At 37.7% G+C, this 24,321-nt stretch overlaps 1 protein-coding gene and 1 long non-coding RNA gene across 39 annotated transcripts in view; one reads left to right on the top strand and one right to left on the bottom strand.

The window, feature by feature from the left end:
* Window positions 1-24,321, top strand: part of PTPRD (protein tyrosine phosphatase receptor type D) — a 2,191,141-nt gene that overhangs the window by 2,159,757 nt on the left and 7,063 nt on the right. For all 38 annotated transcript variants that reach the window (XM_077911920.1, XM_077911956.1, XM_077911938.1 and 35 more), the window contains 5 exons: window positions 16,238-16,523; window positions 16,943-17,121; window positions 17,721-17,847; window positions 19,067-19,192; window positions 22,123-22,277. In XM_077911920.1, the coding sequence (XP_077768046.1) occupies window positions 16,238-16,523; window positions 16,943-17,121; window positions 17,721-17,847; window positions 19,067-19,192; window positions 22,123-22,277 (873 nt within the window). The remainder of the gene's footprint in view (window positions 1-16,237; window positions 16,524-16,942; window positions 17,122-17,720; window positions 17,848-19,066; window positions 19,193-22,122; window positions 22,278-24,321) is intronic.
* Window positions 17,684-23,499, bottom strand: LOC144322200 (uncharacterized). The gene is made up of 2 exons (XR_013387752.1): window positions 23,152-23,499; window positions 17,684-20,070 (listed from the first exon to the last, which is right to left on the bottom strand). It is a non-coding gene; the product is annotated as an uncharacterized LOC144322200 (long non-coding RNA).

The following is a 24,321-nucleotide window of genomic DNA, read 5'->3' as shown; positions in this document are numbered from 1 at the left end:
TTGGTTTGCCTCTCTCTCTCTCTCTCTCTCTCTCTCTCTCTCTTTTTCCATTTGCTCATTTGTTTTGTTTCTTAAATTCCACATATAAGTAAAATTGTATGATATTTTTCTTTCTCTGACTAATTTCACTTAGCATAATACTCTCTAATTCCATCCATGCCATCGAAAATGTCAGGATTGCATGCTTTTTTATGGCTCATGGCTCAGTAATATTCCATTACACACACACACACACACACACACACACCACAACTTCTTTATCCATTCATTCACTGATGGACTTTTGGGATCTTCCCATATTTTGGCTGTGATGGACATTGCTTCTATAAATATTGGGATGCATGTGTACCTTCGAATCAGTCTCTCCATCTGTTAAATTTAAGAGATTGGCTTGGAGGTGGTTCTGAAACTTTAGCATGCATCAGGGTCCGTTGAGGGGCTTGTTGAAACTCAGGTTGTTTGACAGCACCTCTAGAGTTTCTGATTTTGTAGGTCAAGATAGGGCATCCAAATCTACATTTCTAACAAATTCCCAAATAATGCTACTGGTCAGGGTGTAGCACTTTGAGAACCACTGGATTAGATCATCTCTAATATCCCTTTCAAGCCTAAAATTTGATTTTTTTTGTATATGATATATTTTTTCTAGAGAGGAAGGAAATCAGGAAATAAAATGGAATATTAGTTTCATTAATTCATTAGTGTAAGTGTTTGAAATAAACCATGAAAGAGTAGAAAAAGTTGCATTATCTACTCTGCTATTAGCCAACCAATGAAAATATTAAACTCTAGGTCCTTAATTCATAGAAAAAAAAGAGTAAGGAAATTAACATTTATCAAGAATACATTAATTAAAGGCATTTTGCCAACAATAGCCTTATAGCAACCTTTAGGAATGGGTTTAAATTTTACAGATGAGAAAACTGAGGCCCAGGGGGGATAAATATATGACTTAACATCATGCAGGTAGCAGGCAAAGAGCCAGATGCTGAATCTCTAAAGTCCGGGTTCTTTCCACTTGCCAAACTGACTCATAAAACAAGCATATCACATCACTGCTTTCCCTGTCACACTGACGTAAAAATAAAATAGTCCATTTCACCAACTCTGCCAATACTTTGTGTTTAAATTATTTTTCAATTAAAAGTGAACTTTTAAGGAAAAAAAATGGACTTCTTAAGCATAGTAAGTATTAACTTCCATAGGCAGAAACTGAATTTCTTTCCTGGATTTTAACATCTGACCGTTAAAGATACGAATTCAGAAATGGTATCTAGGAGTTCAGGATTGTGTCTTTCTTCCCTGGATCTATGCCACACATGAAAATGACGATAAATATTGGATGGATAAATGAACATGAGTGGATGTGTCATTATCCAAAACAATACAAAGAGCAAAGCCATGCAAGAATTCTAAATGATATAGTCTGTGTTGTATAGGTAAAAAGTAATAATAAAAGGCCAGTAGTATTATTCTTAAAATGCCATATAAAATGGTTTTTATTGCTACTTGGTTGGGAGAAAGGCTGGAAGTAGGCAATGGACCAGATTTTGTGGGCACCAAGCCCTATAGGATACTTTACATTCATTATATGTGAGGCTTTGTAAGTGTTGAGTCTCGGGCTTGCATTCTAATTACCATTATGTCTGGTATTAATGGAAATGTATGCTGCAACCCTGAGAATTATCAGGGTAATAAGCATCCCATTCCTAATATCTTACTCCCTATATGAGGTAGATTAAGTCTGCAAAGAGAAGCACTTAGTGCCCCCAGAAAGGGAAGTGCCATATAGTGTCCCTGATGTTAAGAGAAAGATTATTTTCCTTGAATGGGTTCCTTACTAAGGAGCAGTTTGCCCATCCCTGATCATCACATTCCCTCCACTTCCAGAACACACAGACTGGAAATAAAACAAGCTATTGCTCTTCTCAAATGCAGTATTATTTGCTGCTCATATGGTCTCTGCTGAATCCAGTCCTGGGTTTACCCCTCTACAGAGGGTTCCAGTCCACTAAGGAAAGCAGCTTGGGGTCCCAAAATTGGCCTAGACTCTGTAAGCGAGGCTGCTGAGGCATGTGATAGAATGAGCATTTCCAAGCTGTTCCTGTATCTCTTGGGGAGCTGCTAAAATGAGGCATTCCCTTTTAAGAGAATCTTCCAAAGGAAGTAGCTTTGACATCAATGGATTTGTACTCCTCTTCTGCAAAGTTAGGGAAAGCAACTCATCCATAGCCATGGTTGAAGAGCAAGGAAGAGTCGGTGCCCAGCAAAACAATCACACAGTGTGTCAGATTCCTTCTGACTGGTGTTGGTTGTCGCAGGCATTTCAGGTTCTCTGCACACAGTATGTCAGATATTATTCAGTTAATTCTTCAGTAGATTAAATGCCTTATCAATTACTCAAATATAGTAATTTAGAAGTCTCTTGAATGAAAGGGCAAATTTTTAGCCCCTTGCAGTGGTACATGCCTGTAGTGCCATTTACTGGGGAGGCTGCAGCAGGAGGATGGATTGAGCCCAGGAGTTCTGAGCTGCAGTGAGCTGTGCCCATCAGGTGTCTGCACTAAATTCAGTTTCAATATGGTGACCTTCTGGGAATAGGAAACACCAGGTTGCTTAAGGAGGGTTGAGCTGGCCCAGGTTGGAAACAGAGCAGGTCAAAACTCCCATACCGATCAATAAAGGAGCAGATCCTCAGATGCTGCCACTCATCATCTATATATTTTAATACTTATGACTATTTCCATATAATTAATACTGTAAATGGTAAGTGCTGTAATTTCCTTTGACCTATGTTGCCGTTAGATACATTACTTGATCAGTGCTCTCAATGAATCATTTTATACACACGTATTTAGTTAATTGGTTATTTTTTTTTCCTGCCTGTGTTTATGTATAATATACTCTATAAGGGGAAGGAAATCAGCCCACTTGCAGCTGAGTCTGGTAAAAGAGCAATTAGGTTCTATCAGAACAAACAGCTGTCAATAATGAGTTCTGAATTAAAATTACTAGCAAAGAAAGGAATCTAGACATCTGCAGGAAATGTGAAAATATTTTTATAACCTAATAGCTGAGATCTGGACAGGGGTATCACTGAGTTTTCCCAGCTGTACCTGCAATGTATTTTGAAATATTCCTAGATTGAAAGAACACTGAAATTCATTGCATAAACTAGGCTGCTTTTTTAATGTTAGCTGTTTTTGAACAGTGTGTATTTTGATTTCATGTAATCAGCATGAAAACTTTCTATTTCAAACTCTTTTGCTGTGCCCCTAGTCATAAAATGTAGCTTAAAAATAGTTCTGTTATCTTTGTATTGTGTCTTTCCAATCAGGGTTCTGTTGCTTTGATATTTTTCTTTCTGTCTTCGGAAAAATACTTTTGGGTCTTAATCTGATTTGCTCATATTGGGGTTGTTTCTCACAAAGAAAACTTGCAAGGTGGGTTTCTGGCATCTGAGTTTTATTACAAGATAATTCCATATATGTGCAAGTATCTGGAGATAGTAAAGTGTTTGGTCTTAAATAAATGAACTATATGTTTTTGAGAACAAACTTTGCAAGTATCCTTTTGCATTAAAAGTTTAAGGTGGTTAGGTCAAAAATAACCCATGTGAATGCCAAGTCAAAATTTTTAAAAATTATATATATATAATTTAATATACATATGCACATATGTATATACACGAGCATAGATAATTAGGAGTATATCTGATATATTTCTTGTCCCCATTTACTTATAAAATATGAGAAGAGTAGTCTCTCTGTAACTTTATGGCCCATGGACTAGCAGTAACAGCAACACTTTGGAACTTGTTGGAAATGCGCAATCTTGGGTTCTATTCCATACCTACTGAACTGGAATCTCTTGAACAAAAACCAGGAATCTGTTTTTTAATGCTGCCTGGGAATGTGTGCAGACCACACTGATGGACAGATAATGCATAAATGCCTGGTGGTACATTGCATAGTGATTGATACAAAGAAGAGGAATCTCTCATTTTTTATTTATTGAATTGAATTATTGAATATTTTCATCTTTCTGATGTCACAGTCTCATGGCTGTATTCTTCATCTTCTGGTATTACTCTGCATGAGAGGCAAACCCTATCCTCTCTACTCCCATTGTCAAACATGACCAGTATGTCATTCTAAATACACTTAATACTAATTTTTCATTAATTAAGTAGTCATCATGTATGAATGCTATGCTTACTGAAAGTCATCCATCTATCTGGAACAGATAGAGCTGACATCAGTATAAACTACTTAATTCATAGCCAGGTACACAAAGATCTATTTTGACAGTCCTTCAAAAGCCACTTAATGCCTTTCTCTTGGGGCAGTTGGGAATCTAATGTTTCATGAATAAAGGGCTGTTACAGGCACAGCATGTCTCTTTTAGACCAGCATTCTTGCAGCCTAGATTGATAGAATCATGGACCTAGGGTCCATCTGAGAGCTCTAAGGAAAACTGTCATCTGTTTCCAGTAAACTCCCACTGCTGGAAGCATGAGTCTGGGAAAGAGGAGACATAGACGCAAGCATCAGCTCTCAGCTCTGCTCTAACAGCCACATGATCTTGAACCAATTCTTAACCCTTACTAGGTCTCAGTTTCCTCCTTTGAAAAATCCAAGTAGGCAGACCAGAGGCAAGAAGTACTGATGCAGTAATTCAGAAACCTGTGCGTTTAAGAAGCCAGATCAGACCCATGGGAACACAACACAAAGGCTTGTTGGAGGCCTGTTGGGAGATATAAATAAGTGAAGCAGGCCCTGGATAAGACACGAGGTGGATGGACTGTAGTGAGACTGAGAGTCTTACAGCCTTACAAAAAGTCTTGTGAGAATCAAACAAAATGACCTAAACAAAAGGACCAAATGAAACACAGAGATGCAATTTTGTAACCCCTGATTTAGGGCCTTCAAAACGGTTGAACCATTTATGTTTAAATGAACATAATAGCATCTTTGAAAAGCCAAAACAGAAAACCCCTGAAAGCTTGCTCTTGTGGGAAAATATTGAGATGTTTCCCAAAACGATTAAAATAAAGTCCTGAAGTTCAGTTGCTAAACTTTGATATCTTAATAAATTCCTTCCCCTGACTCTTTTCTTGAGTCTGCTTAAGCTGAGTCAGGAATAATGGCATTTATGTTGCTATGGTGAATCTGCTACATTCACTGAACAGGTTTTACACATTGTAGTTGACATGATTGTAACTTTCTTTGGGTGGAGCAGTACACAACCTGTGCAGCTTTACTTTGCAGGCCTAGTTAATAGTTGTATCCAGTTTCAAAATGTAGATAATTTTATGTTATTATAAAAAGAATATAGAATATGAGCTGAACTGATAGGCCATTTACAAAGAAAATCTCTGTGAAAATGATACAGTTCCATATACTTCCGTAGCATCATTCGATTGACCTCATTCAGATTCAAGTCAATTACCAATTATCAGGGCCATCTGAGTAGGTTTCTACCTGTGGCTAATTGCCTCCTCTAGCCATCTGTAAAATAAGACCTGCTATGGTATATTCAGGTGTTCTTTATATAAACATATTAGCCTTCTAATTTATCTTGAGTACCACATTTTAAGAATAATAGGAAATGTGTTTGGCAGATAATGTTGGTACAGAGCCAATATCACATGGAAGTCTTTGGAGGATTTCTGTTAGAGTCAAATAAATGAAAGAAAAAAATCTGATTTGGCCCTGTGTGGATTTTGGTTTTTGTAGACTTACTCTTTTTAAGAAGTCCCCCTCCAGGCAATGATGGAAAAATAAAATGTCTGATGGGAATATGATCTGGCTAGGCTACCCCCGACCTCTCAATATTCTAGATTAAGATCTTTGTCATGTTGCTTTCTCTGTGCTTAGTTTTGACTATTTCTCTGTCGATGAAGTATGAACTTTGGATCGTTGAAGGATGCCACCCAAGAGGGCAACATATTTTTCTTTCTAGAGTGATCAGGTTCTGCATTGAGTCACCCTAACTTTTGCTTATTCTAGCTCTTTACTAAGCATTGTCTTCTCTAGGCTGTCTTCTCTATCCCCCTGCTTTCTGAAACCCACACCTTAAAAGCTGGTGCTGGATGGCAGGACCAAATCCTGGCTGTAAGGAGCTGTCAACATTGCCTAGACGTCTCCTGAGAATCCATCTCTGGGCAATATTACTGAGCTCGAGTGGATAGATTTCCATCTTCTTTATCTCTTTGGGGCCTCAACTATATATTGATTTTTAATATTTTTATAATGGCAATTTTTATTCACTATTCTATATTTCTTTTTAATTCCTTATTGAATGATTATGTTGTCCTTGCTTTAAAGAAGATATCAAGGGGCGCCCAAGTGGCTCAGTCCCTTAGGCATCCAACTCTTGATTTCACCTCAGATCATGATCTCAGGGTCATGATATAGAGCCCCACATTGGTCTCCATGCTGGACATGAAGCCTGCTTAAGATTCTCTCTTCCTTTCCCTCTGCCCCCCTACCAACACACTCACTTGTTCTCTCTCTCTAAAATAATAATAATAATAATAATAATAATTAATAATAATACAATTAAATTAAATTTAAAAATTGAGCACTTAAACTGAAGTGAAAGTATCCCTTACAATACCAAAACCAATAGCCTTCTCCACTAAGAGGTAACTATTCTAATAATTTGTACATCTTTGCAGATCAAGTCCTATCCATCAACATGTATGCATATAAAACGATGTAATCTTGATGTATGGTCTTTTTAAAAAATGTAAATGGTATCATGATGTATCTATTGGTCTGCAACATATTTAGGTGGGCTCAATAGTATCTTGGACAACTTTTTTTTTGGCCAATATGTGGATTTACCTCATTCTTTTAACTGGTACTCCTGATATTTATGTATTATAGTTTAACCATTTCCTTTGTCCTAGTAATTGTTTTACCTAATTAACATGTTATTTCCAATAATGCTGCAATGAATATCCCTTTCTAATACCCTCTGTGCATATATGTACATCTATGTCAGTGACAAGATTTCTAGAAATAGTAGTGCCATGTCAGAGAATATGTGTACTTAAAATTTTAATGAACACTACAAAATTGCCGCCTCAAACAACTATAATACCTAGGCTTTTAGTCTGTGTTTAATAGCATGGAGAATTTTAATTGACTATTTGTTCAAAATATTTAATTTTTATTTTATAATATATAAAAGTAAATCAAACAGATGAATATTTATGTCAAAGAAATTTGCATAATCTCTCTGGTCATTTTAGGTTAAAAAAAAAGATGCCAGAGAATGTGATACTAAAATACTTTGGGGTCAGTTTTTTTGTAGAGAGCACTAAATACTCTAGAGGTGCCCAGTATAGTTGAACATTAAGTTAAATGTTAATTTTTAACAAAAATGAGAGGAGAGTATTACAATGACAGCCATATGAAGATCACATCACAGTTTTATCAGGATAGCAGGATAGTTATCTGATGAATCTTCGTAAACCTCAGTCATAAAATTCAACCCATTCTCTTAGGTGTCCTTTTTTTCTCTTTGCAGTTTGTAAATGCCATTTTTGTTGTAGCTGAACTGTAATATTCAATCAAATTATGAGCTGATATATGTACAAATGCTCACCAAGATTTTTGGTTCATATTTTATTGTCTTTGCACCCAACTAAATGATCTGTAAAATCTCCTAATTCTGTTGCCATTTTTTTGCCAGACCATTGAAGTATCAGTAAAGGGTCAGCATTAACACTCCACCAAATTAATCAGAAAAGCCAACTTTTAAGCACATCCCCAGAATTATTTTAGTGCAAAACAGTCCCCTTATGCCTCTTAATGTTTTCCTTTGCACATTACTACCGTATCGCATCACGGGACATTAAGCATATTTCAACTCGTGGGACTAACTCAATCATGTTTTTAGAAATTGAAAACAAATGTTGTAACTGGATGAATGATAATATTGAAGTAATAACAATTTCCTAGTAGGCGTACTTGCTCAATGGGTTGCATAGCCTTGCAGCTCATAAATGCTGGAATGTCTATCACTCACTGAAGCCAGTTTTTTGTTGTTCCTATTGTTTAAGGCAAAATTTTGTCAATAATTTGCTTTGCTTTGGTGGCATCATTGTCCTCACTGGAAGGCAGTTTAGAAAGCTGGATTTACTTCAAGGGAAACAGGGACCAACCTAATGCTAGATTTGATTTAACAGTGCTGTCCTCTTCCCTTTTTGCTGGAATATTCTGTAACATAATAAATGTACTGAATTGTGCTGGCCTCAGCCTGAAGCACAGGGTTATGCACTTTTTTTTTAAGATATTTAGAAAAATCTGTCTCTATGCTTGGCAACTACTCCGACAGAAAACAGATAAAAATAAGGGTGGTTTATCAGTTTTGCTGTTCTTATCATGTTTCAGGTTGAAGGCTGTTGAAATGATGAAAAACAAACAGCACTAAATAGGGTTCCGTCATTATTGGTGCTATGGGGAGCTGAGTTTTTCAAGATCAAAGAAAAATGCATTTGCTTTTAGAACTATGATCCTTCATTTTGAGAGGTGCACTGCACTCAGCTACTGATGGGTGAAAAATAGAGCAAATTGGAGTAGGAAGTAAAATATGTGCTGTTGGGGGAACTTGGAAATTCAAACAAAAGTAGCTGGCATACTTCTAAAAGCTCTGAATTTTCAATATTCAGTTTCTTAAGAAAAAAGTGGTGCCTGAGGTTTGTTATTTCTGAATAACTGGAGTAGAGCATAAACACCAGTAGCTTCTATCTCATCAAATTCTAAGAACTCCCCTTCTCTTCATAAGCATGTATCAAAAATATTCCCACCAAAGGGAGATTTTGAGGAGTGTTCCTGTATATATATATCATTGATCCAAAAGAAATGGCTTCATATTTTTAAACTTATATTTTTGAAATGTTGGAACTCAAGTCGAGGGCTTCCTATTTCCCTGGTATGGAAATTGCCATGAGACATTATCAAATTAGAGACAAGGAAGCTGTTGTTCATCTCCTCAAGGAGATTGTCAGCTGGCATCAAGATAATAACCAGAAAACAGATATGAGATAAGGCAGTTGCTGATAGAGAAGTATAAGTTTCCATAGGGATCCAAGGAGGAGTAAACCAAGGGGGAGTCTTGGTGGAGGATGTAGCACTTGTGGAGTCTTGAAGGAAGATAGATATCAACATGTAGACCTGATAAGGAGGAGGAGGGGTCTGTGTAGACAAAGGCCCAGAGTTGGGAAAGCTTTAAATGTGTTTAATTTGCCTGGAGCTGGGGAAATCTATGACTCTTGTAATAAAAGTCTTACCTGAGAACCATACAATTTTAACTAGGTAAAGGAAATAAACAAACATTCTCAGATATCCAAAGCATCAGTATTAATACTACTCGTGCATATTTTACATAAAACATTATTTAGAGACACCTTCCAGCAAACCAATATGTGTATCTGAATAAAAAACTGTTGGTGAGGGATCCCTGGGTGGCGCAGCGGTTTAGCGCCTGCCTTTGGCCCAGGGCGCGATCCTGGAGACCCGGGATCAAGTCCCACATCGGGCTCCCGGTGCATGGAGCCTGCTTCTCCCTCTGCCTATGTCTCTGCCTCTCTCTCTCTCTCTCTCTCTCTGTGTGACTATCATAAATAAATAAAAATTAATTTAAAAAAAAAAACTGTTGGTGAGGCTATTATCCCACAAAAATGTTACTGAGTTTCTACCGTATGCTAGGACATCAGGGAAGTGGTGAGCAAAACAGGAGGTTCCATCATTGTCAAGGCCACAGTTTAGCAGGAGAATGAGGTACTAAAGAATCCTGTGGGTAGAACTCCACACACCACCACTGCTGTGTGGTGCATGTACAGCATGCTGGTAGAGCACTTTTGAAGGATTTAAACTGATACCTGTTATGGACTGAATTGTGTCCCCTCAAAATTCATGTGTTGGAGGTTTAACCCTCCCCTCTGCTGCCATACCTGTATGTGGACATAGAGCTCTCTCTGTGTGCACACGCGCAGGGGAGAGGCCACGTGAAGACACAGCTAAAAGGCTGTGTCTTAAACCGAGAAGAGAGGTCTCACCACAAACAACCCTGATGATGCCTTAATCTGGCCTCCTAAACGTACACAAACTAAATTTCGGTTGTTGAAGGCACACAGTATCTAAAGGACAAGGAATGGTTTGCTGAGTGAAGAAGGAAAAGCTTTCTAGGTGAGAATATCCCAAGAAAAGGCCCTGGAGGAGAAAATGGCTTAGCCTATTTGCATTACAATGAAAGCTGGGTGGTTGGAAAGTGGTGTGGGAGAAAGGGGAGGTTCCACATATGTATTTTCCATCTTAAGGATTCTTTATAACATTTTTATTAAATGTATAATTGTATTAACACCAATTCTTTAAAAGTAACTGTTTTGCTTATTTGTAGTTCTCTGGTGTCTCTTCTTAATCTGATAAAGATGCCAGTCTGACTGGGGAAAGGCCTCACTATTGTGACCTTGGTTAACCTTAATTACCTCCCTGAAGACCCTCTCAGCAAATACAATTGTGTTCAGGGTTAAGGCTTCAACATATGGATTTTGAGAAGACACAATTCAGTCTATAACAGGTGTCAAATGACACTTCCTCAAAAGTGCTCAGCCAGCATGCTGTACATTTACTTCATAGCAGTGGTTAGAGATTTATAACTAAATACTTATTCTTATGATTACTTACTATCTACTTCTTCTGTTAAACTGTAATCTCCATGAGGAAAGGATCCTGTTGGTTTTGCTCAACACTTCCTTGATGTCTTAGCACATGGTAGGCACTCAATAAATATTTTTGGAATAGTAGCCTGCAGAGTATTATGAGAGTATATGGATGGAAAAACAAAGTAATGAGCACTTTCCTGTCTGTCCCTGGCTGGTGGGTATGGAGGAATTAGGACAATGTGTGCTGGTAATATGTAACAAACAGCTCTGGGGGGCGGGGGGGGGGGACAAGTATTTGCCAGTTTCCTTGGTGTAAGCCCTCCCACCATGTCTGATTTCAAGGTACAAATGTGACATCAGTGAATACAAAGCTTGGGAGAGATGCTCCAGTAGGACCTCATTATATAATACTTTCACCTAAAGAGCATAAATGTAAAATAATTAAGAGGCAGTGTGTTTTGAGTATAGCTTTTTAAAAATCTATTTAAGCAAAATTTCTGAGAATTTAATAATACTTTCACCTAAAGAGCATAAATGTAAAATAATTAAGAGGCAGTGTGAGTATAGCTTTTTAAAAATACATTCATTTAAGCAAAATTTCTGAGAATTTAACAATTGGCTTTTGCCAGCTCCAGCACACCACTGATGGATAGTTGAATAAAATTTGTAGAGGTTGAAAACACAGGAATTTATAATTCATTACTGTGCAGGGCAGGAAGAGAAAACAATCCAAACTGATTCTTAAATTTTAGACCCAAATAGCAAGGAAAGAGAGAGAAGAGCAGATTTGAGCAGAGAAGATGCTAATTAGTCTTGGAATCTATTTATTTCTGGAGAAACTTGAGGGAAGCTTGAATTATAGGTCTCCCCTTGGGCTCAAAGAAAGGACCATCACTTCAGGAATCATTTGTTTGAAGATTATTGCTGAACCATGAAGGGGAATGAAAGAATGGAGGACAGAACTTTGGGGACATTATCTACATTTTGATGGCTGACTGAGGTATGTGAATTAGAGAAAGAGATACAGATGGAAAAATCCAGAGAAGCATGAGGATAACCAATACAGGAATTAAACAGAAAAAACATCACTTACTGAGACACAGTCGAAAGGGATGCTGGTAGGTTTCTGAAACTGACATATTGAGTTCATCCTGGTCTTGGTTTCCAACTTGCTAGAAATTCTATCCTGTCATGGAATCCATGGAACCATTATGTGTGAGTCACAGTTTCTCTTAGCTCATTTCATGTGCTACATGTTTCAGGTGATTTTGTATTGGAAATCATCTCCCTTCCTGCCCTCAACCACAAGGGGAGTATCTGTTGTTTTGCATACTCAGTGGCACAGAAACCAAGGAAGAAAGGCTTCTCAAGGAACCTGCATTCAGGATTGTTGAACACTGCTAAAGGAATGTTCTAGAGGGTTCTAGAGGGGTGAGCCACAAGAAAGGTGCTTTTTTTTTTTTTTTTTGGCCTTTTTTGTCTGACCCAACTAGCAGAAAGCAGTGTGTAATGAAAGTTGTGCCATGGAATGTGGTGCTAAAGTTTAGCACTGCGCAATCTCCATTTGAATTCCTTTTTTGGCCATTTACCATTAGCTGTAGGACTTCAGGGCAGCTTCCAAATGTTATAAATCATGGAAGAGAAAACAGAACTGACAGACCTTTGCCGAATGCCTCCTGGAAACCAAGCACTATGGTGGGAAGGCTCTTTACTGCCATCTCATTTACCATGACAATATATGTGAAAGCAGAAAGTTCTTCCAATGTAAGGCATAATTTATTGGAAATATGAGGAGAGAGGGGAGAACAGCTTGAGGGGATAGACTAAAGCAAGATTTTGAAAGCCTAATCTTAAATGATCCTGCAGTGATTCTGTCATAATTTTCTCAGCATTAACATTACCTATTCCTTTTGTCAGCTTCAGAGGTAGAATTTTAAAACGCAGTTTGTACCTACAAAGTAATTGTCTCTTCCTTTATGTTTGCAAAACATTCAGTACATTTAATTCAGCCTTAGACTTACTAGGTAATTAACTAGAATTAATTATCACTATCATCATTTAAGAAAAACGGAAAAGCAGGGAAGAAGTTAGGTGACTTTCTCAAGGACACCCAGCCGTTGGTATCTGAGAAAAGTATCTTGAACCCAGGGTGTGATCTGGGAAGATCCGGGATCGAGTCCCACGGCACACTCCCTGCATGGGGCCTGCTTCTCCCTCTGCCTGTGTCTCTGCCTCTCTCTTTCTCTCTGTCTCTCATGAATAAATAAATAAAATCTTTTAAAAAAAATTAAAAAAGTAAATCCCCCAAAGAACTCTTCCTCCTAAAGAAGAAGTAACATGTAAGTTAAAAGGATCAGCTCCTTCCCTACCTTCTGTATGAATAAGCAAGATTGGGCAGTTAACAGTATTTTGAATTTTGGGGAGAGAAAAAATAGATTTTGCACAAGTCATAGCCTCTCTTCTTTCTTTTCTTTCCATACTTTGTAATTTAGATTCAGGCATGTATTTTTTTTTTCCCTCATTAGCACCATGAAGAGGTTGCTACTGTTTGAAACTAGAGTCATTCCTACCAATTTTCCAAGATTCTGTGATATTTTTTGTCAGAATATAGATCCATGCATCATGCAGACATTTGGAATTGTGCCTGATGCATATTTTGGGAAAATATCCCTGCCATTATCTAGAATTGATATTTAAGGCTCAGTTATAAGGCTTACAGTATGGTTTCCACTATGAAGAACTACATGAAGGTGTATCCAGTTAGAGACAATGCACAATAAGGATGAAGACAATGAAGGAAAAGCAACACAGAAAAACAAAAAATGGTATTACTCAGTCTTAGAACCTCCCCAATGTGGGGGCTACTTCCCTTCTCCAAGATCAGTCATAGTTTCTTTCCATTGCACTGCAATGGCAGATCAGAAGACCAAGAAACAGAGGCCACTCAAAGCATTTTCCAGTCTCCCTGTCCCCACCCAGCACCGTGGAGCAGTCTTCGGGCATTCTCTGCACAGTTCTGAGCCTTTGTCAAATATAGGATTCCTTTCATTAACTGAAGAGTTCTGCTTCCTCTGTAGGGTTACCAAACATGAATGAGCTTCTCATTATATAAGGTCTCTGATGCCAATCACTCATTTATATTCTTATTTCACAAACATTATTGAGCACCAACTGCATGCTTGGTGGGGGGAACACAGAGGTAATAGAAACCGCTCTCAGGTTACACGCCATGATTTGTGGATGGCAGCCCCACCAGGCTAATTAATAATATGATGTGACTGAGACTGTACTGGGGTGGTTTTTGACACACGACTTAAGTGATCTGGAACAGAGAGTGGTTAATCCTGCCTGGGGGTGGTGAGGGAGTGGGGTAATGGGGAGTGTCAGGGAAAACTCGCCATCTCACAGGTTTATTAGTAGACTAAACTAGATAAAAATGGGACTTTGTGGATATCGGTGCATCAGATCTCTAATTGTGTGGTAAAAAAAAAAATTCTGTCATTTCAAAGACTCCGTCTCAAGGGGCTTTTGCATTATATCTCAGTGTCATGTCACTTTGTGGTTAAACTTTGGATGGAGTCTTAGAATAAAAATCCAGAGGCTCTCCGACGAAATAGTAACAGTCCTTTTTTTTATATCTGACAGGAGATAAAAAAGTAAGCAAGTTTTAAATAGTGGTCATACCATATTTCCACTTAACCTAGACTACAAACCTCAGGGTTTGTATGGAAGCTAGATTAAATTTGTACTGCTCAATAGTTAAATAAAACTATTATTTCCTCTGTGTTTTAGAAGAGGAATAATTTAATAAAAATATTATTTGTAACAAAATGCTTACTTCTCACCTTGTGGCACTTGGCACTAGAAAGAAATAACCATTTCAGTTGTGTCAGGTGCCCTACTGCTCACTATACTCATCCATTTGGAGTCTGGTACAGTCCTTGTACAAGTGCCTCACAAGGCCGATGAAAAGTTTCACATGTAACTCCCAGAGCCAACAGTATCACTACAAAAGCCATTTTTTTCTCTTTTGCTATTCTAGCCTCCTCAATTCCCCATCTTTCCTGTCTTTTGAGTACTAGATTCAAATGCCACATCATCCACGAACTAACACATCCCTCTTCTTCTCCTTCTTCTTCTCCCTCTTCTTCTCCCTCTTCTCTCTCTTCTCCTCCTCCTCCTTTTTCTTTTTCTTCTTCTTCTTCTGTCTTTTAGTATAAGTAGTTAAGTGACCTTTTACTTCATTGATAGATGCTGAGCTTTTTAGGTATGATCTAAGTCATCTTGAATGTTGTATCCCCTATGTTACTTAACAAAGTACTGTTCATTGAATGAAGAGGAGGATATGTCAATGGACAGATGGATAAATAAACGAACACATAGATACACAATGACAGGAAGCAGTGGCATGTAGCTAATGAAGAGTTTGTCTGTTGTTTAGTGTCTGTAGTGGTGATATATACCTATTCCTGTTGATGACCTGCTTCCCAGCCAGGTAACTATCCACAATCATGAGGAGAAAAATATCTTGGATTCAACCATACTTGACATATAAATGGACTCACTCTAAAGAGTTTGATAAAAGACAAACAAGGCTTACCTAGAGATTTAAGAACACAGATATGTTATTTTGTTGGTATTCTTTTCAACACTCGAGGAAATTCCAGTGTTTCAACCACCTGACTCTGTAATCCAGTTCAGTAAATTAGATTGTCTCCTTGGAACGTCGGATCTGGTCTTTGGGTTTTGCTCACTCTATCACCTTCTCTTCTTCGAATTGTTTTCCACCAACTGGAAAATGACCAATAAGTCCCAAAGTAGTGGAATTTAAAAAATGCCTCAGAGTTTCTTCAGTAACAAAGATTTAGGCTTCTATTTTCCCACACAGAATACTTGAATTTCACCTGGAATTTCAAATTACATTCAACACTGGAAGAGAAGGGAGTAAAACCAAAAAGCACACCTATTCTCTAGTGATGGTTTTTTAGTAAGAATTTATTTCCATTGAGGATACCCTGCACCTTTTTTAGTGTGCAACATTTTAATATTTTAATTATGTATTTTCTACTAAGTTGATTTTAGAACTTCCTTGCTGGGCTTTGGAATATGAAATGTTTGAAGTGTTTCAGATTGAGTAATTTTCTAGTTTTTATTTCACAAATTGAACTGAAATAGATGGAAACGTTTTGCAAAAAGATATAGCCTAATTATATCTTAACCAATTTTTAAAATATCTCCTAATATAAACAACCTAAATGTTTGTGATTTTTGCATATCAGTTTCAAAATAAGGTCTACTTCATGTTACATGATCAAAGAACACAGCAATTATGGATTTAATGTTTTTACATTTTGAGACCAAATTAATTTTACTTGGTCCTACCCTCTGGTTATGGGGACTTGATAATACGTTTTACTTTAGAGTGCTCCAAAATAATCCCAATAGCTACTTGAAAATAATTAATGAGTTTAAACTAAGTTAGCAAGAATTAAAATTATTTTTTATGTGTTGCTTTTCCTGATAGATTTATTTGGACTTTTCTTTTTGTTTATCTTGTAGTGCGGGAGTTGGCCGGACTGGTTGTTTCATCGTAATAGATGCCATGTTAGAAAGAATAAAGCATGAAAAAACTGTAGATATTTATGGCCATGTAACTTTAATGAGAGCCCAGAGGAATTACATGGTTCAAACAGAAGACCAGTACATCTTTATCCATGATGCACTGTTAGAAGCAGTGACTTGTGGAAATACCGAAGTGCCAGCTAGAAACTTGTATGCCTACATTCAGAAGCTGACACAAATAGAAGCAGGAGAGAATGTCACAGGAATGGAGCTTGAATTTAAGGTACGATATTGGATGTGATGTGGTAATTCAGGAGCAAGTCATTCTGGGATTGTCTCTGAGTGGTGGCTTCACTTTCTTAACCTTTCAAATTTGTGAAGTTACAAGATTCGTTTGACCTTCTCAAGTGTCTGACTATAAAACACTCTCTTCCTCTTTCCCTTTTCTGTTCTTTGCTTCCTAACAATACCTTGAGCTCTTTTGTGCCCTAATTTAAATTGAGAGTCATATTCTCAGAACGTATTTAAAAATTCAGTACACTATGTGTAATCATTAGGTAGAAGTCAAAAGTAGTACAGTTTGAAGAGTCCTTTGCTTTAAAGTAAACACAAGCTTTATATCTAAAGAGGAGATCTTGAGTACGTTGCATCTAACCATAGGCTAAAATTATCTTTGTCGGATTTTTTTTTTCTATCCAACAGCGTCTAGCCAGCTCTAAAGCTCACACCTCAAGATTCATCAGTGCCAATCTTCCATGTAATAAATTCAAAAATCGCCTTGTTAATATTATGCCATATGAATCCACAAGGGTATGCCTGCAGCCTATCCGGGGAGTGGAAGGATCTGATTACATCAATGCCAGTTTTATTGATGGATACAGGTATACACTCTTGTTCCCCTGACAGCCCAAAGCCTTGATATTTACATGTGCCCTAGTTTCACAGCCAGAATGAATTTCGTCTCAATTCAAAGCATCTTCTTTCTGCATAGGTCAGCATTCAGTCCCTTGGTATTTTATTATTTTTCATAGGAGTAAGAAGAAGCAGTCATGGAATCTTTAGTCTGGCCTTCTGCACTCTTCCTTGAGAAGCCATTTGATTGTAGAAGGAGTTAATCTAATAAAGAAACTGTTTTATACCACATTTCATACATTGAATAGATTGTGTAAGATGCCTATCTACAAAATGAAACCACACCACTGTTCTTACGTGACTTGTATGATACATGAAACTGAGCTATTAGCATTGCACCAAAATTTAAATACTAATGATGAAGATATACACCATGATATTAACAAAGCAATTTTCTTTTGCAAAGTCCCCAAAATGTACTAAATATTCTCATTTGATTACACAATCTTAATGGGCATTTACTGCAATTGCACTGTAATATGTTTTCAGTTTTCATTAGTGGGTTTGATGTACATATCAAATGTTCTCTGATTACTTTAACATGTTACTTTTATTCTCTATAATTCAGACAACAGAAAGCATATATCGCTACCCAGGGGCCATTGGCAGAGACCACTGAAGACTTCTGGCGGATGCTCTGGGAACACAATTCCACCATTGTTGTGATGCTCACCAAGCTGCGTGAGATGGGCAGAGTGAGTGTCTTCTCATAGGACATTCATTCCATGAAGAAATTACTATTTTAATAACCCAAGGGCCAGCGTCATTTCTTTGAAATGTGGAGGTTCTCCGGACACATTCTGGGCCATTCATTACTGTGTGTTGATTTTTAATTTGCATAAGCCACATCAAGGTCTTTAATTTGTGTGTTTTGAAGAAAGTATTTTGTTTCCAGTGCAGCATGATCATAAGAGCAATGAAGCAGATGCCCCTGTTTGACTTACGTCCCAATTCTCAGAATAGTCTTTCTCCCTTTTACCCTGGACAAGCTGGAGTTTCATAAGCAAATAAATGTGCCATCATTTCTCTGTGTGAAGAAACTTGACTTTCTTTCATCTGTGAGGCAGTTTTTCCCTGTCCAACCCACCCCCTTGTTGAATAGGGTGTTAGAAAGTTACATAGTTTTTCCAAGGATATAATCTGGTCATCTCAGAAATACATTTTGAAAGTGATTATTCTGAAAAATACATAAAATAGTCCTAGAGATACCCAAGAAATTACCACTTACATTCAATGGATGTAAGTATTTTTCTATGTTTGGTTAAAATTCTCTTTCTCTCCTCCTTGTATAAATGTAGAGATGGATCGAAAACTCATCATCTAAAGCCCATTAAGAGGGCAAAACATGCCAAATAAGCAAATAACTTTACTATTCTGACTATTCATAGTAGACTTTCTGCAAGATTTAGCCAAATCATTAGAACTACTTGGGCTCCAGTTTCTTCAGCTGACAAGGGAGACTGGACCAGATCAATATAGAATTTTCTTTCTGCATTCGCACTTGATGGTTCTATTCATTCCATAACACAGCAACGCAAGTCTACTCTGGAGATGCAGTGCATGATTGACAGGGCCAGCATTGTATCCAAGGACTAATGTAGTTATTTGGAGAACTTGTAGATATGTAGACACTTATCCTATCAAAGTATTCAATTCAGTGGATGTGTATTAATAAGTTACCACATGCCCCAGTACTGTGCTTGATGCCATGAGCAAATGTTAAACCATATGATATCCCTATTTTTGAGGACCTTACAGTTTCAAAGAAAAAAATGAGTCACATGCAATTGGAATGGCTTTGAATTTTGAACTTTTCTTAATGAGAGAAAGAAATTGAATGTATAGATTGATAGATGATAGATAAAATTTTATTTGTACTTTGTATATTTTGACATCAGTCTTTTCTCTTTTTAGGAGAAATGTCACCAATACTGGCCAGCAGAACGATCTGCAAGATACCAGTATTTTGTTGTAGATCCCATGGCTGAGTACAACATGCCACAGTATATCCTAAGAGAATTCAAGGTCACAGATGCCAGGGTAAGTTGGCCAATCTTATGCTCTTAACCATTGGCTAAAAAGCCATATAAAATGTATTTCTGAGAGAGACATTTGCTGAGTGACCATACTCCCAAAGTGAAAAGAAATAACTGATCTTGGAGGGCTGTCTTGTTTTTTAATTTAAGAGTAACTTTTCCTCTGTCTGGCAAGTATTCTCACAAACCCAGAGTTGGCTTCCGTTCAAACATAACATCTGGCAGCCCAACTTTGAGGATATACTTGGTAACTGTGTGTCCTGGGAAGCATTTACTGATTGGTTGGCTGTGCTTACATTCACTTTCTCAGCTCATTCTCTTTGGAGCTTTTTGACTTCTTCATTACTTGAGGCTGTAAATATGTTGTTGTTTTGCAAAGCCCTTTAGGTCATGTGGGCTTGGAGGTTAATTTGGTATGATTTTAAAACTGCAGAGCAAATGGCATTCTTTAGAAGACTCTGACAAGCTTTGCACATTCTAATTTGATTCCTGGCATGGTTTATTCTTTGGTGTGCTAATGTGTCTGTCCATGAGAGCTGTGCACCCATGACCCTTGTTGGCTAATTTTCATTCTGCATTTCTTATCTAGATTGCTGAGTCCAAGGTTCAGCCCTGATGTAACATGTTCTATGCATAAACTTTAATATCCTTGCCTTTGGCCACTTTCAGACCATGATTACAAACACATTTTAGGAGAGAGAGGGGTCAGTCCAAAGCCCTGCTTTGTTTTTGGAACTGTCACAGTAGGTGGGTTGAATTAAACTCCAGGATAGAGCTATTTACTTGATCCATTGTTTTTTTTTCTGGAAAGGAGCTTTTCCAACCAATACTCATGTTTAGAGATTGTCTGCTAATCCCCAAAGCTGTGCCCTTGCTGTTAACCTAAAGTGAAGGAGAAATTGGTTAGCTGGCTGGTTGGCCCAGGTGACAGACCTGTTAATCCCAGAAAGTCTGAAATCTTAACTACTCTGAAGGTTACTGTACTCGAGGTAGCAGTTAAGTCTGTGGTCTCAGCTTTGAATTGCCCAAGCAAGCATGCCTTGCTGACCCACCCCATTGTTGGGAAAAAAAAAAAAAAAAAAAGTGTGCCCTTTCAGAATTTGAAGATAGGTATGTGAGTGAAAAATCTTCAGTACAGCCCAAGCAAACTCACCAACTATTTCTGATGATAAAGACCGGGGCCAGGCCCTACAAATAGCAGAGACACCTTCCTTACTACTCGTTACTTGCCCAGATTAAATCTGATCTCAAAAAGCAAAAGAAATACTGAAGTAAGAACTTGTTCACATTCTTTTCATTAAAAAAGGCTCCCTGTGATTTTATAATTTCCTAAGCTGCCTCATTTGCTGTTTGTGTCCCTAGTGTGTTTCTAATCTGAATTTAGCAGTTTAGAAAGCACGTTGGCACTTGGAATGCAGTTTTGTTAAACAGGTAACCTTTAAATGGAGTCAGCTGATCTCTCTTTCAAATAGTAAGGGTTTGTGCACATGACCTATTCTTGCAATTGAATGACCTATTCTTGCAATTGAATGACCTATTCAAGCACCGTGGTCAGAAATGAAAGCCCCAGGATATTTAGAGGAGGACAAATCTGCATTACCTAGCCTTTGACTTCCTTCCTGTGCTTGCCAAACCTTTTCCAGAAACAGAGGGAAGTAAATCATGCTCCCATGGTAACCATCCATAAGTTAGTAATGGGGTCAAGCAGTTATTTTCATATTCCTGAGTATTCTCGCAAGGTTAATATGATCTTCCTGCTTTATCAAATGATGCCAGTCAGGAAGATGCCCTGTTGTTGTGTGCCCATCTCAAGCTAAGCCATCCCTTCCTCTTAGTATGACTCAGTGAGAAAGACTGGGTCTGTCTACTTGACCAGAATCGTGGGAATGTATACACCCATATTCAAAAGGCCTTTAAAGGGGAAAGATGTTACAAAAATGGAAAGGAGGAACAAGTTGAAGCCTTAATGGGAACAGGGCCTCTTTAAATGGAATCAGTCTCTCTAAGCTTGGAATTTGGATTCTTTCCTTCTCAGAGGATTCAAAGAAAGTTAGTGGGCATAATTGTTACTCTGCTTCTATAAGCAGAAGGTGGCTTCCGCTTTTGTTGTGCTTCTGAAAACACTGTTCTAGAAGGAATCAGAAGCATATCAGTAACTCCTTCTCAAACGATTTGTACTTCGGGAGTCAGAGCAGTTTTGCCTAACTGCTAACAGAGCAGTTTTGCCTCTAGAAAAGACTCCTCTTACATCTGCGTTTGGTCTGTCTGTTAAAGCCCCCCACAAATGCTTTAATTCCTATGGTCAGTGGGAAGAGTCCTTTTTCAGAATCGAGTGTGTATTTGCTAATCCTCTCTTTCCTTCCCTGGAGGGACCCCTCCCTTCCCACTCAACAGCGTGGTTGCATAGCACATGCTGTGTATGCTGCCATGGGTAGAGATGGTATGCCTCTGAGACATGTGGGGCATCCAGTTTAACCACTACCCAGTTTGTGTCAGATCCTTTCAGTGTCACTATCTGTCACTTGACAATGCTAGAAATAAGCAAACATGGCAGGTGTGAAGTTATCGTGACCATAGCAAAATCTCTGGTCTGCATGCCCAGATGCTCCTTCCAATACTATGTTATTGGCTTCTGAAATCTTTGAAATAGAGTATATATGGGAACTAGATGGCCCTTAATGAAAACCCAGGTTTTTACTTGAGCATTGCCAGAATAAAATTACAATTTAAATACATGTGACTGTGGACAGTGTTAATAACAGGGAAGACACATGTGTGACTAAGTTGCTAGTTAAACACGTTTCTGACTTTTTTCTTACCCCTTTGTTTTTCTTTCTGGAAAAAAAATATCACTCTTGCTGATGTGGTCTGTGCCCTGGCCGAATCCTCCTGGCATCCTTCTTTGTGGCTGGGGATGTGGCTTTCTCTCTAAAGGACGGTCAGTCCCGAACAGTGAGGCAGTTCCAGTTCACTGACTGGCCAGAACAAGGAGTGCCAAAGTCTGGAGAAGGATTTATTGACTTCATTGGCCAAGTCCATAAAACAAAAGAGCAGTTTGGCCAAGATGGACCCATTTCAGTACATTGCAGGTGAGTGAACAATCAAGAATGATGGGTTCCCCATCTGTGATCAATGTGATAATAATTTTGAAAATGTACGTTATTGTCTAATCATTTTCAGTACAAGCTGATTATAGTGAATCAGCATAATAAGTATTTTATTCTCAGAAATACATTGTAAAATCTTAAGCAAGGACTCATTTCCCTTTCTTTCCATAAAATGAAAATAACCTGAGGTAGAATTTTCTTCCCCAAATTTTACCTTTTGTAAAAAAGGGATTATAGGGGAAAGGAGAGAAAATGAGTGGGAAAAATTAGAGAGACAAACCATGAGAGAGTCCTAACTCTGGGAAACAAACCAGAGGATTGTGGAAGGGGAGGTAGGTGGGGGGATGGGGTGATGGGCACTGAGGAGTGCACTTGATGGGATGAGCACTGGGTTTTATGCTATATGTTGGCAAATCGAACTTCAATTCAAAAATATATAACAAAAAAGAAAGAAAGAAAAAACAAAAACCAAGCTGTGTTTTTCCTTTCCTAGTTTTAACTTAACAAATTATTGGCACATCCACTCATGATAATTTGTTCAGTTAATCATTTCTTACTTGTTTTACTTCTGTGTCATTACACCAATAACTGTCCTTCTGTATCTATCTCCTGTGTTTGTCTTTTTAGGAAAACCATAAATAGTTATCCAGCCTAATGACAATACTAATTCTTGCCAGTCAGTAAGTGATTAGAATGATACCTCAGTTAAAATTGCAATTTGCTTGAAAATTGTTGCTATATCAGAAAATGAAGCACCTTCAAGTTAATTATTTTCAATAGTTTCCACAGCATTTTATAATTCAAGTCATTGAAGTTAATAGAAATAGCAAGTAAATGGTTCAGAAAGGACACTCACCATAAATATAGTGCTTTTGGAAGTTGCTATGTAGAAACCTTCCAGCAAAAGGAATTCACCTAATTTTATTTACCCTAATATATTTTCAGAATCTAGCAATTTGAAATCTCAGTTTCTAATTTCTTTGTGGTCAAAATATTGAGAGACTTCAAAATTTCGCTTTGCTTCAAAACAAAAAAAGAAAAAAGAAAAAAAGGAAGGAAGGGAGGAAGGAAAAAGAAAAAGAGAAAGATAGAAAAATTCCAAACTATGATACTTAGTGATATGGAAGAAAAGCTCTCAAAATAGGAGACATATTCAATTCAGGCTTTTGGATAGCTGAATTCTAGCCTTACTTCTGTCATCATATAGCTCTATGACGGAACCTTAGAATGTCTCTAAGATTCTTTCCAGCACATGATGTTCCCCAGGGATGCTATATTCTATGAGCAACAGACCTTCTTTATTCACATTTGCTTTGTGTTGAGTTTGGTTACTCTAGACAACCAACGATCATGTAGGGAACAACATATGGACTCAAATATTCAGACAAAGTAGATGGATTGAAATTACCTGGATATTCCCCTTCACCTTCCACATAATTTGCCCAAATACTAATTCAGACTTTTCTAGCATAAGCTATTAAAAAATAGATTTAATATGTATTTTTAACTTTAGATATAACCATAAGTTTAAGCATATAAATGTGTGTTACATCCCATTGTTTCTGCTGTTGCAAAATGATTTAAATACTCCTTTGGTATTTGGAGGTTAGCTATGTCCTGTTATATATATATATATATATATATATATATATATATATATATATATACACACACACACACACACACACGTATATGACTTCTAGATATTTTCTCCTATCTGGGAATATCCTTAAAATACTAACCTGAAGTATAATCTCAGTTGAAAAATTATTTTATTATATTAGACTCAATCTCTTTTTTTTTTTTAATTTTTATTTATTTATGATAGTCACACAGGGAGAGAGAGAGGCAGAGACATAGGCAGAGGGAGAAGCAGGCTCCATGCACCGGGAGCCCGACATGGGACTCGATCCTGGGTCTCCAGGATCGCGCCCTGGGCCAAAGGCAGGCGCCAAACCGCTGCGCCACCCAGGGATCTCAGTTACTCCACGTATGACCTTATTATAACTTATTAAACTAGCATTGT

Source organism: Canis aureus, chromosome 10 (assembly GCF_053574225.1).
Source record: "Canis aureus isolate CA01 chromosome 10, VMU_Caureus_v.1.0, whole genome shotgun sequence".
In the NCBI taxonomy this organism is placed as follows: Eukaryota; Metazoa; Chordata; class Mammalia; order Carnivora; family Canidae; genus Canis; species Canis aureus.
This window is presented reverse-complemented; position numbering and strand designations above follow the sequence as displayed.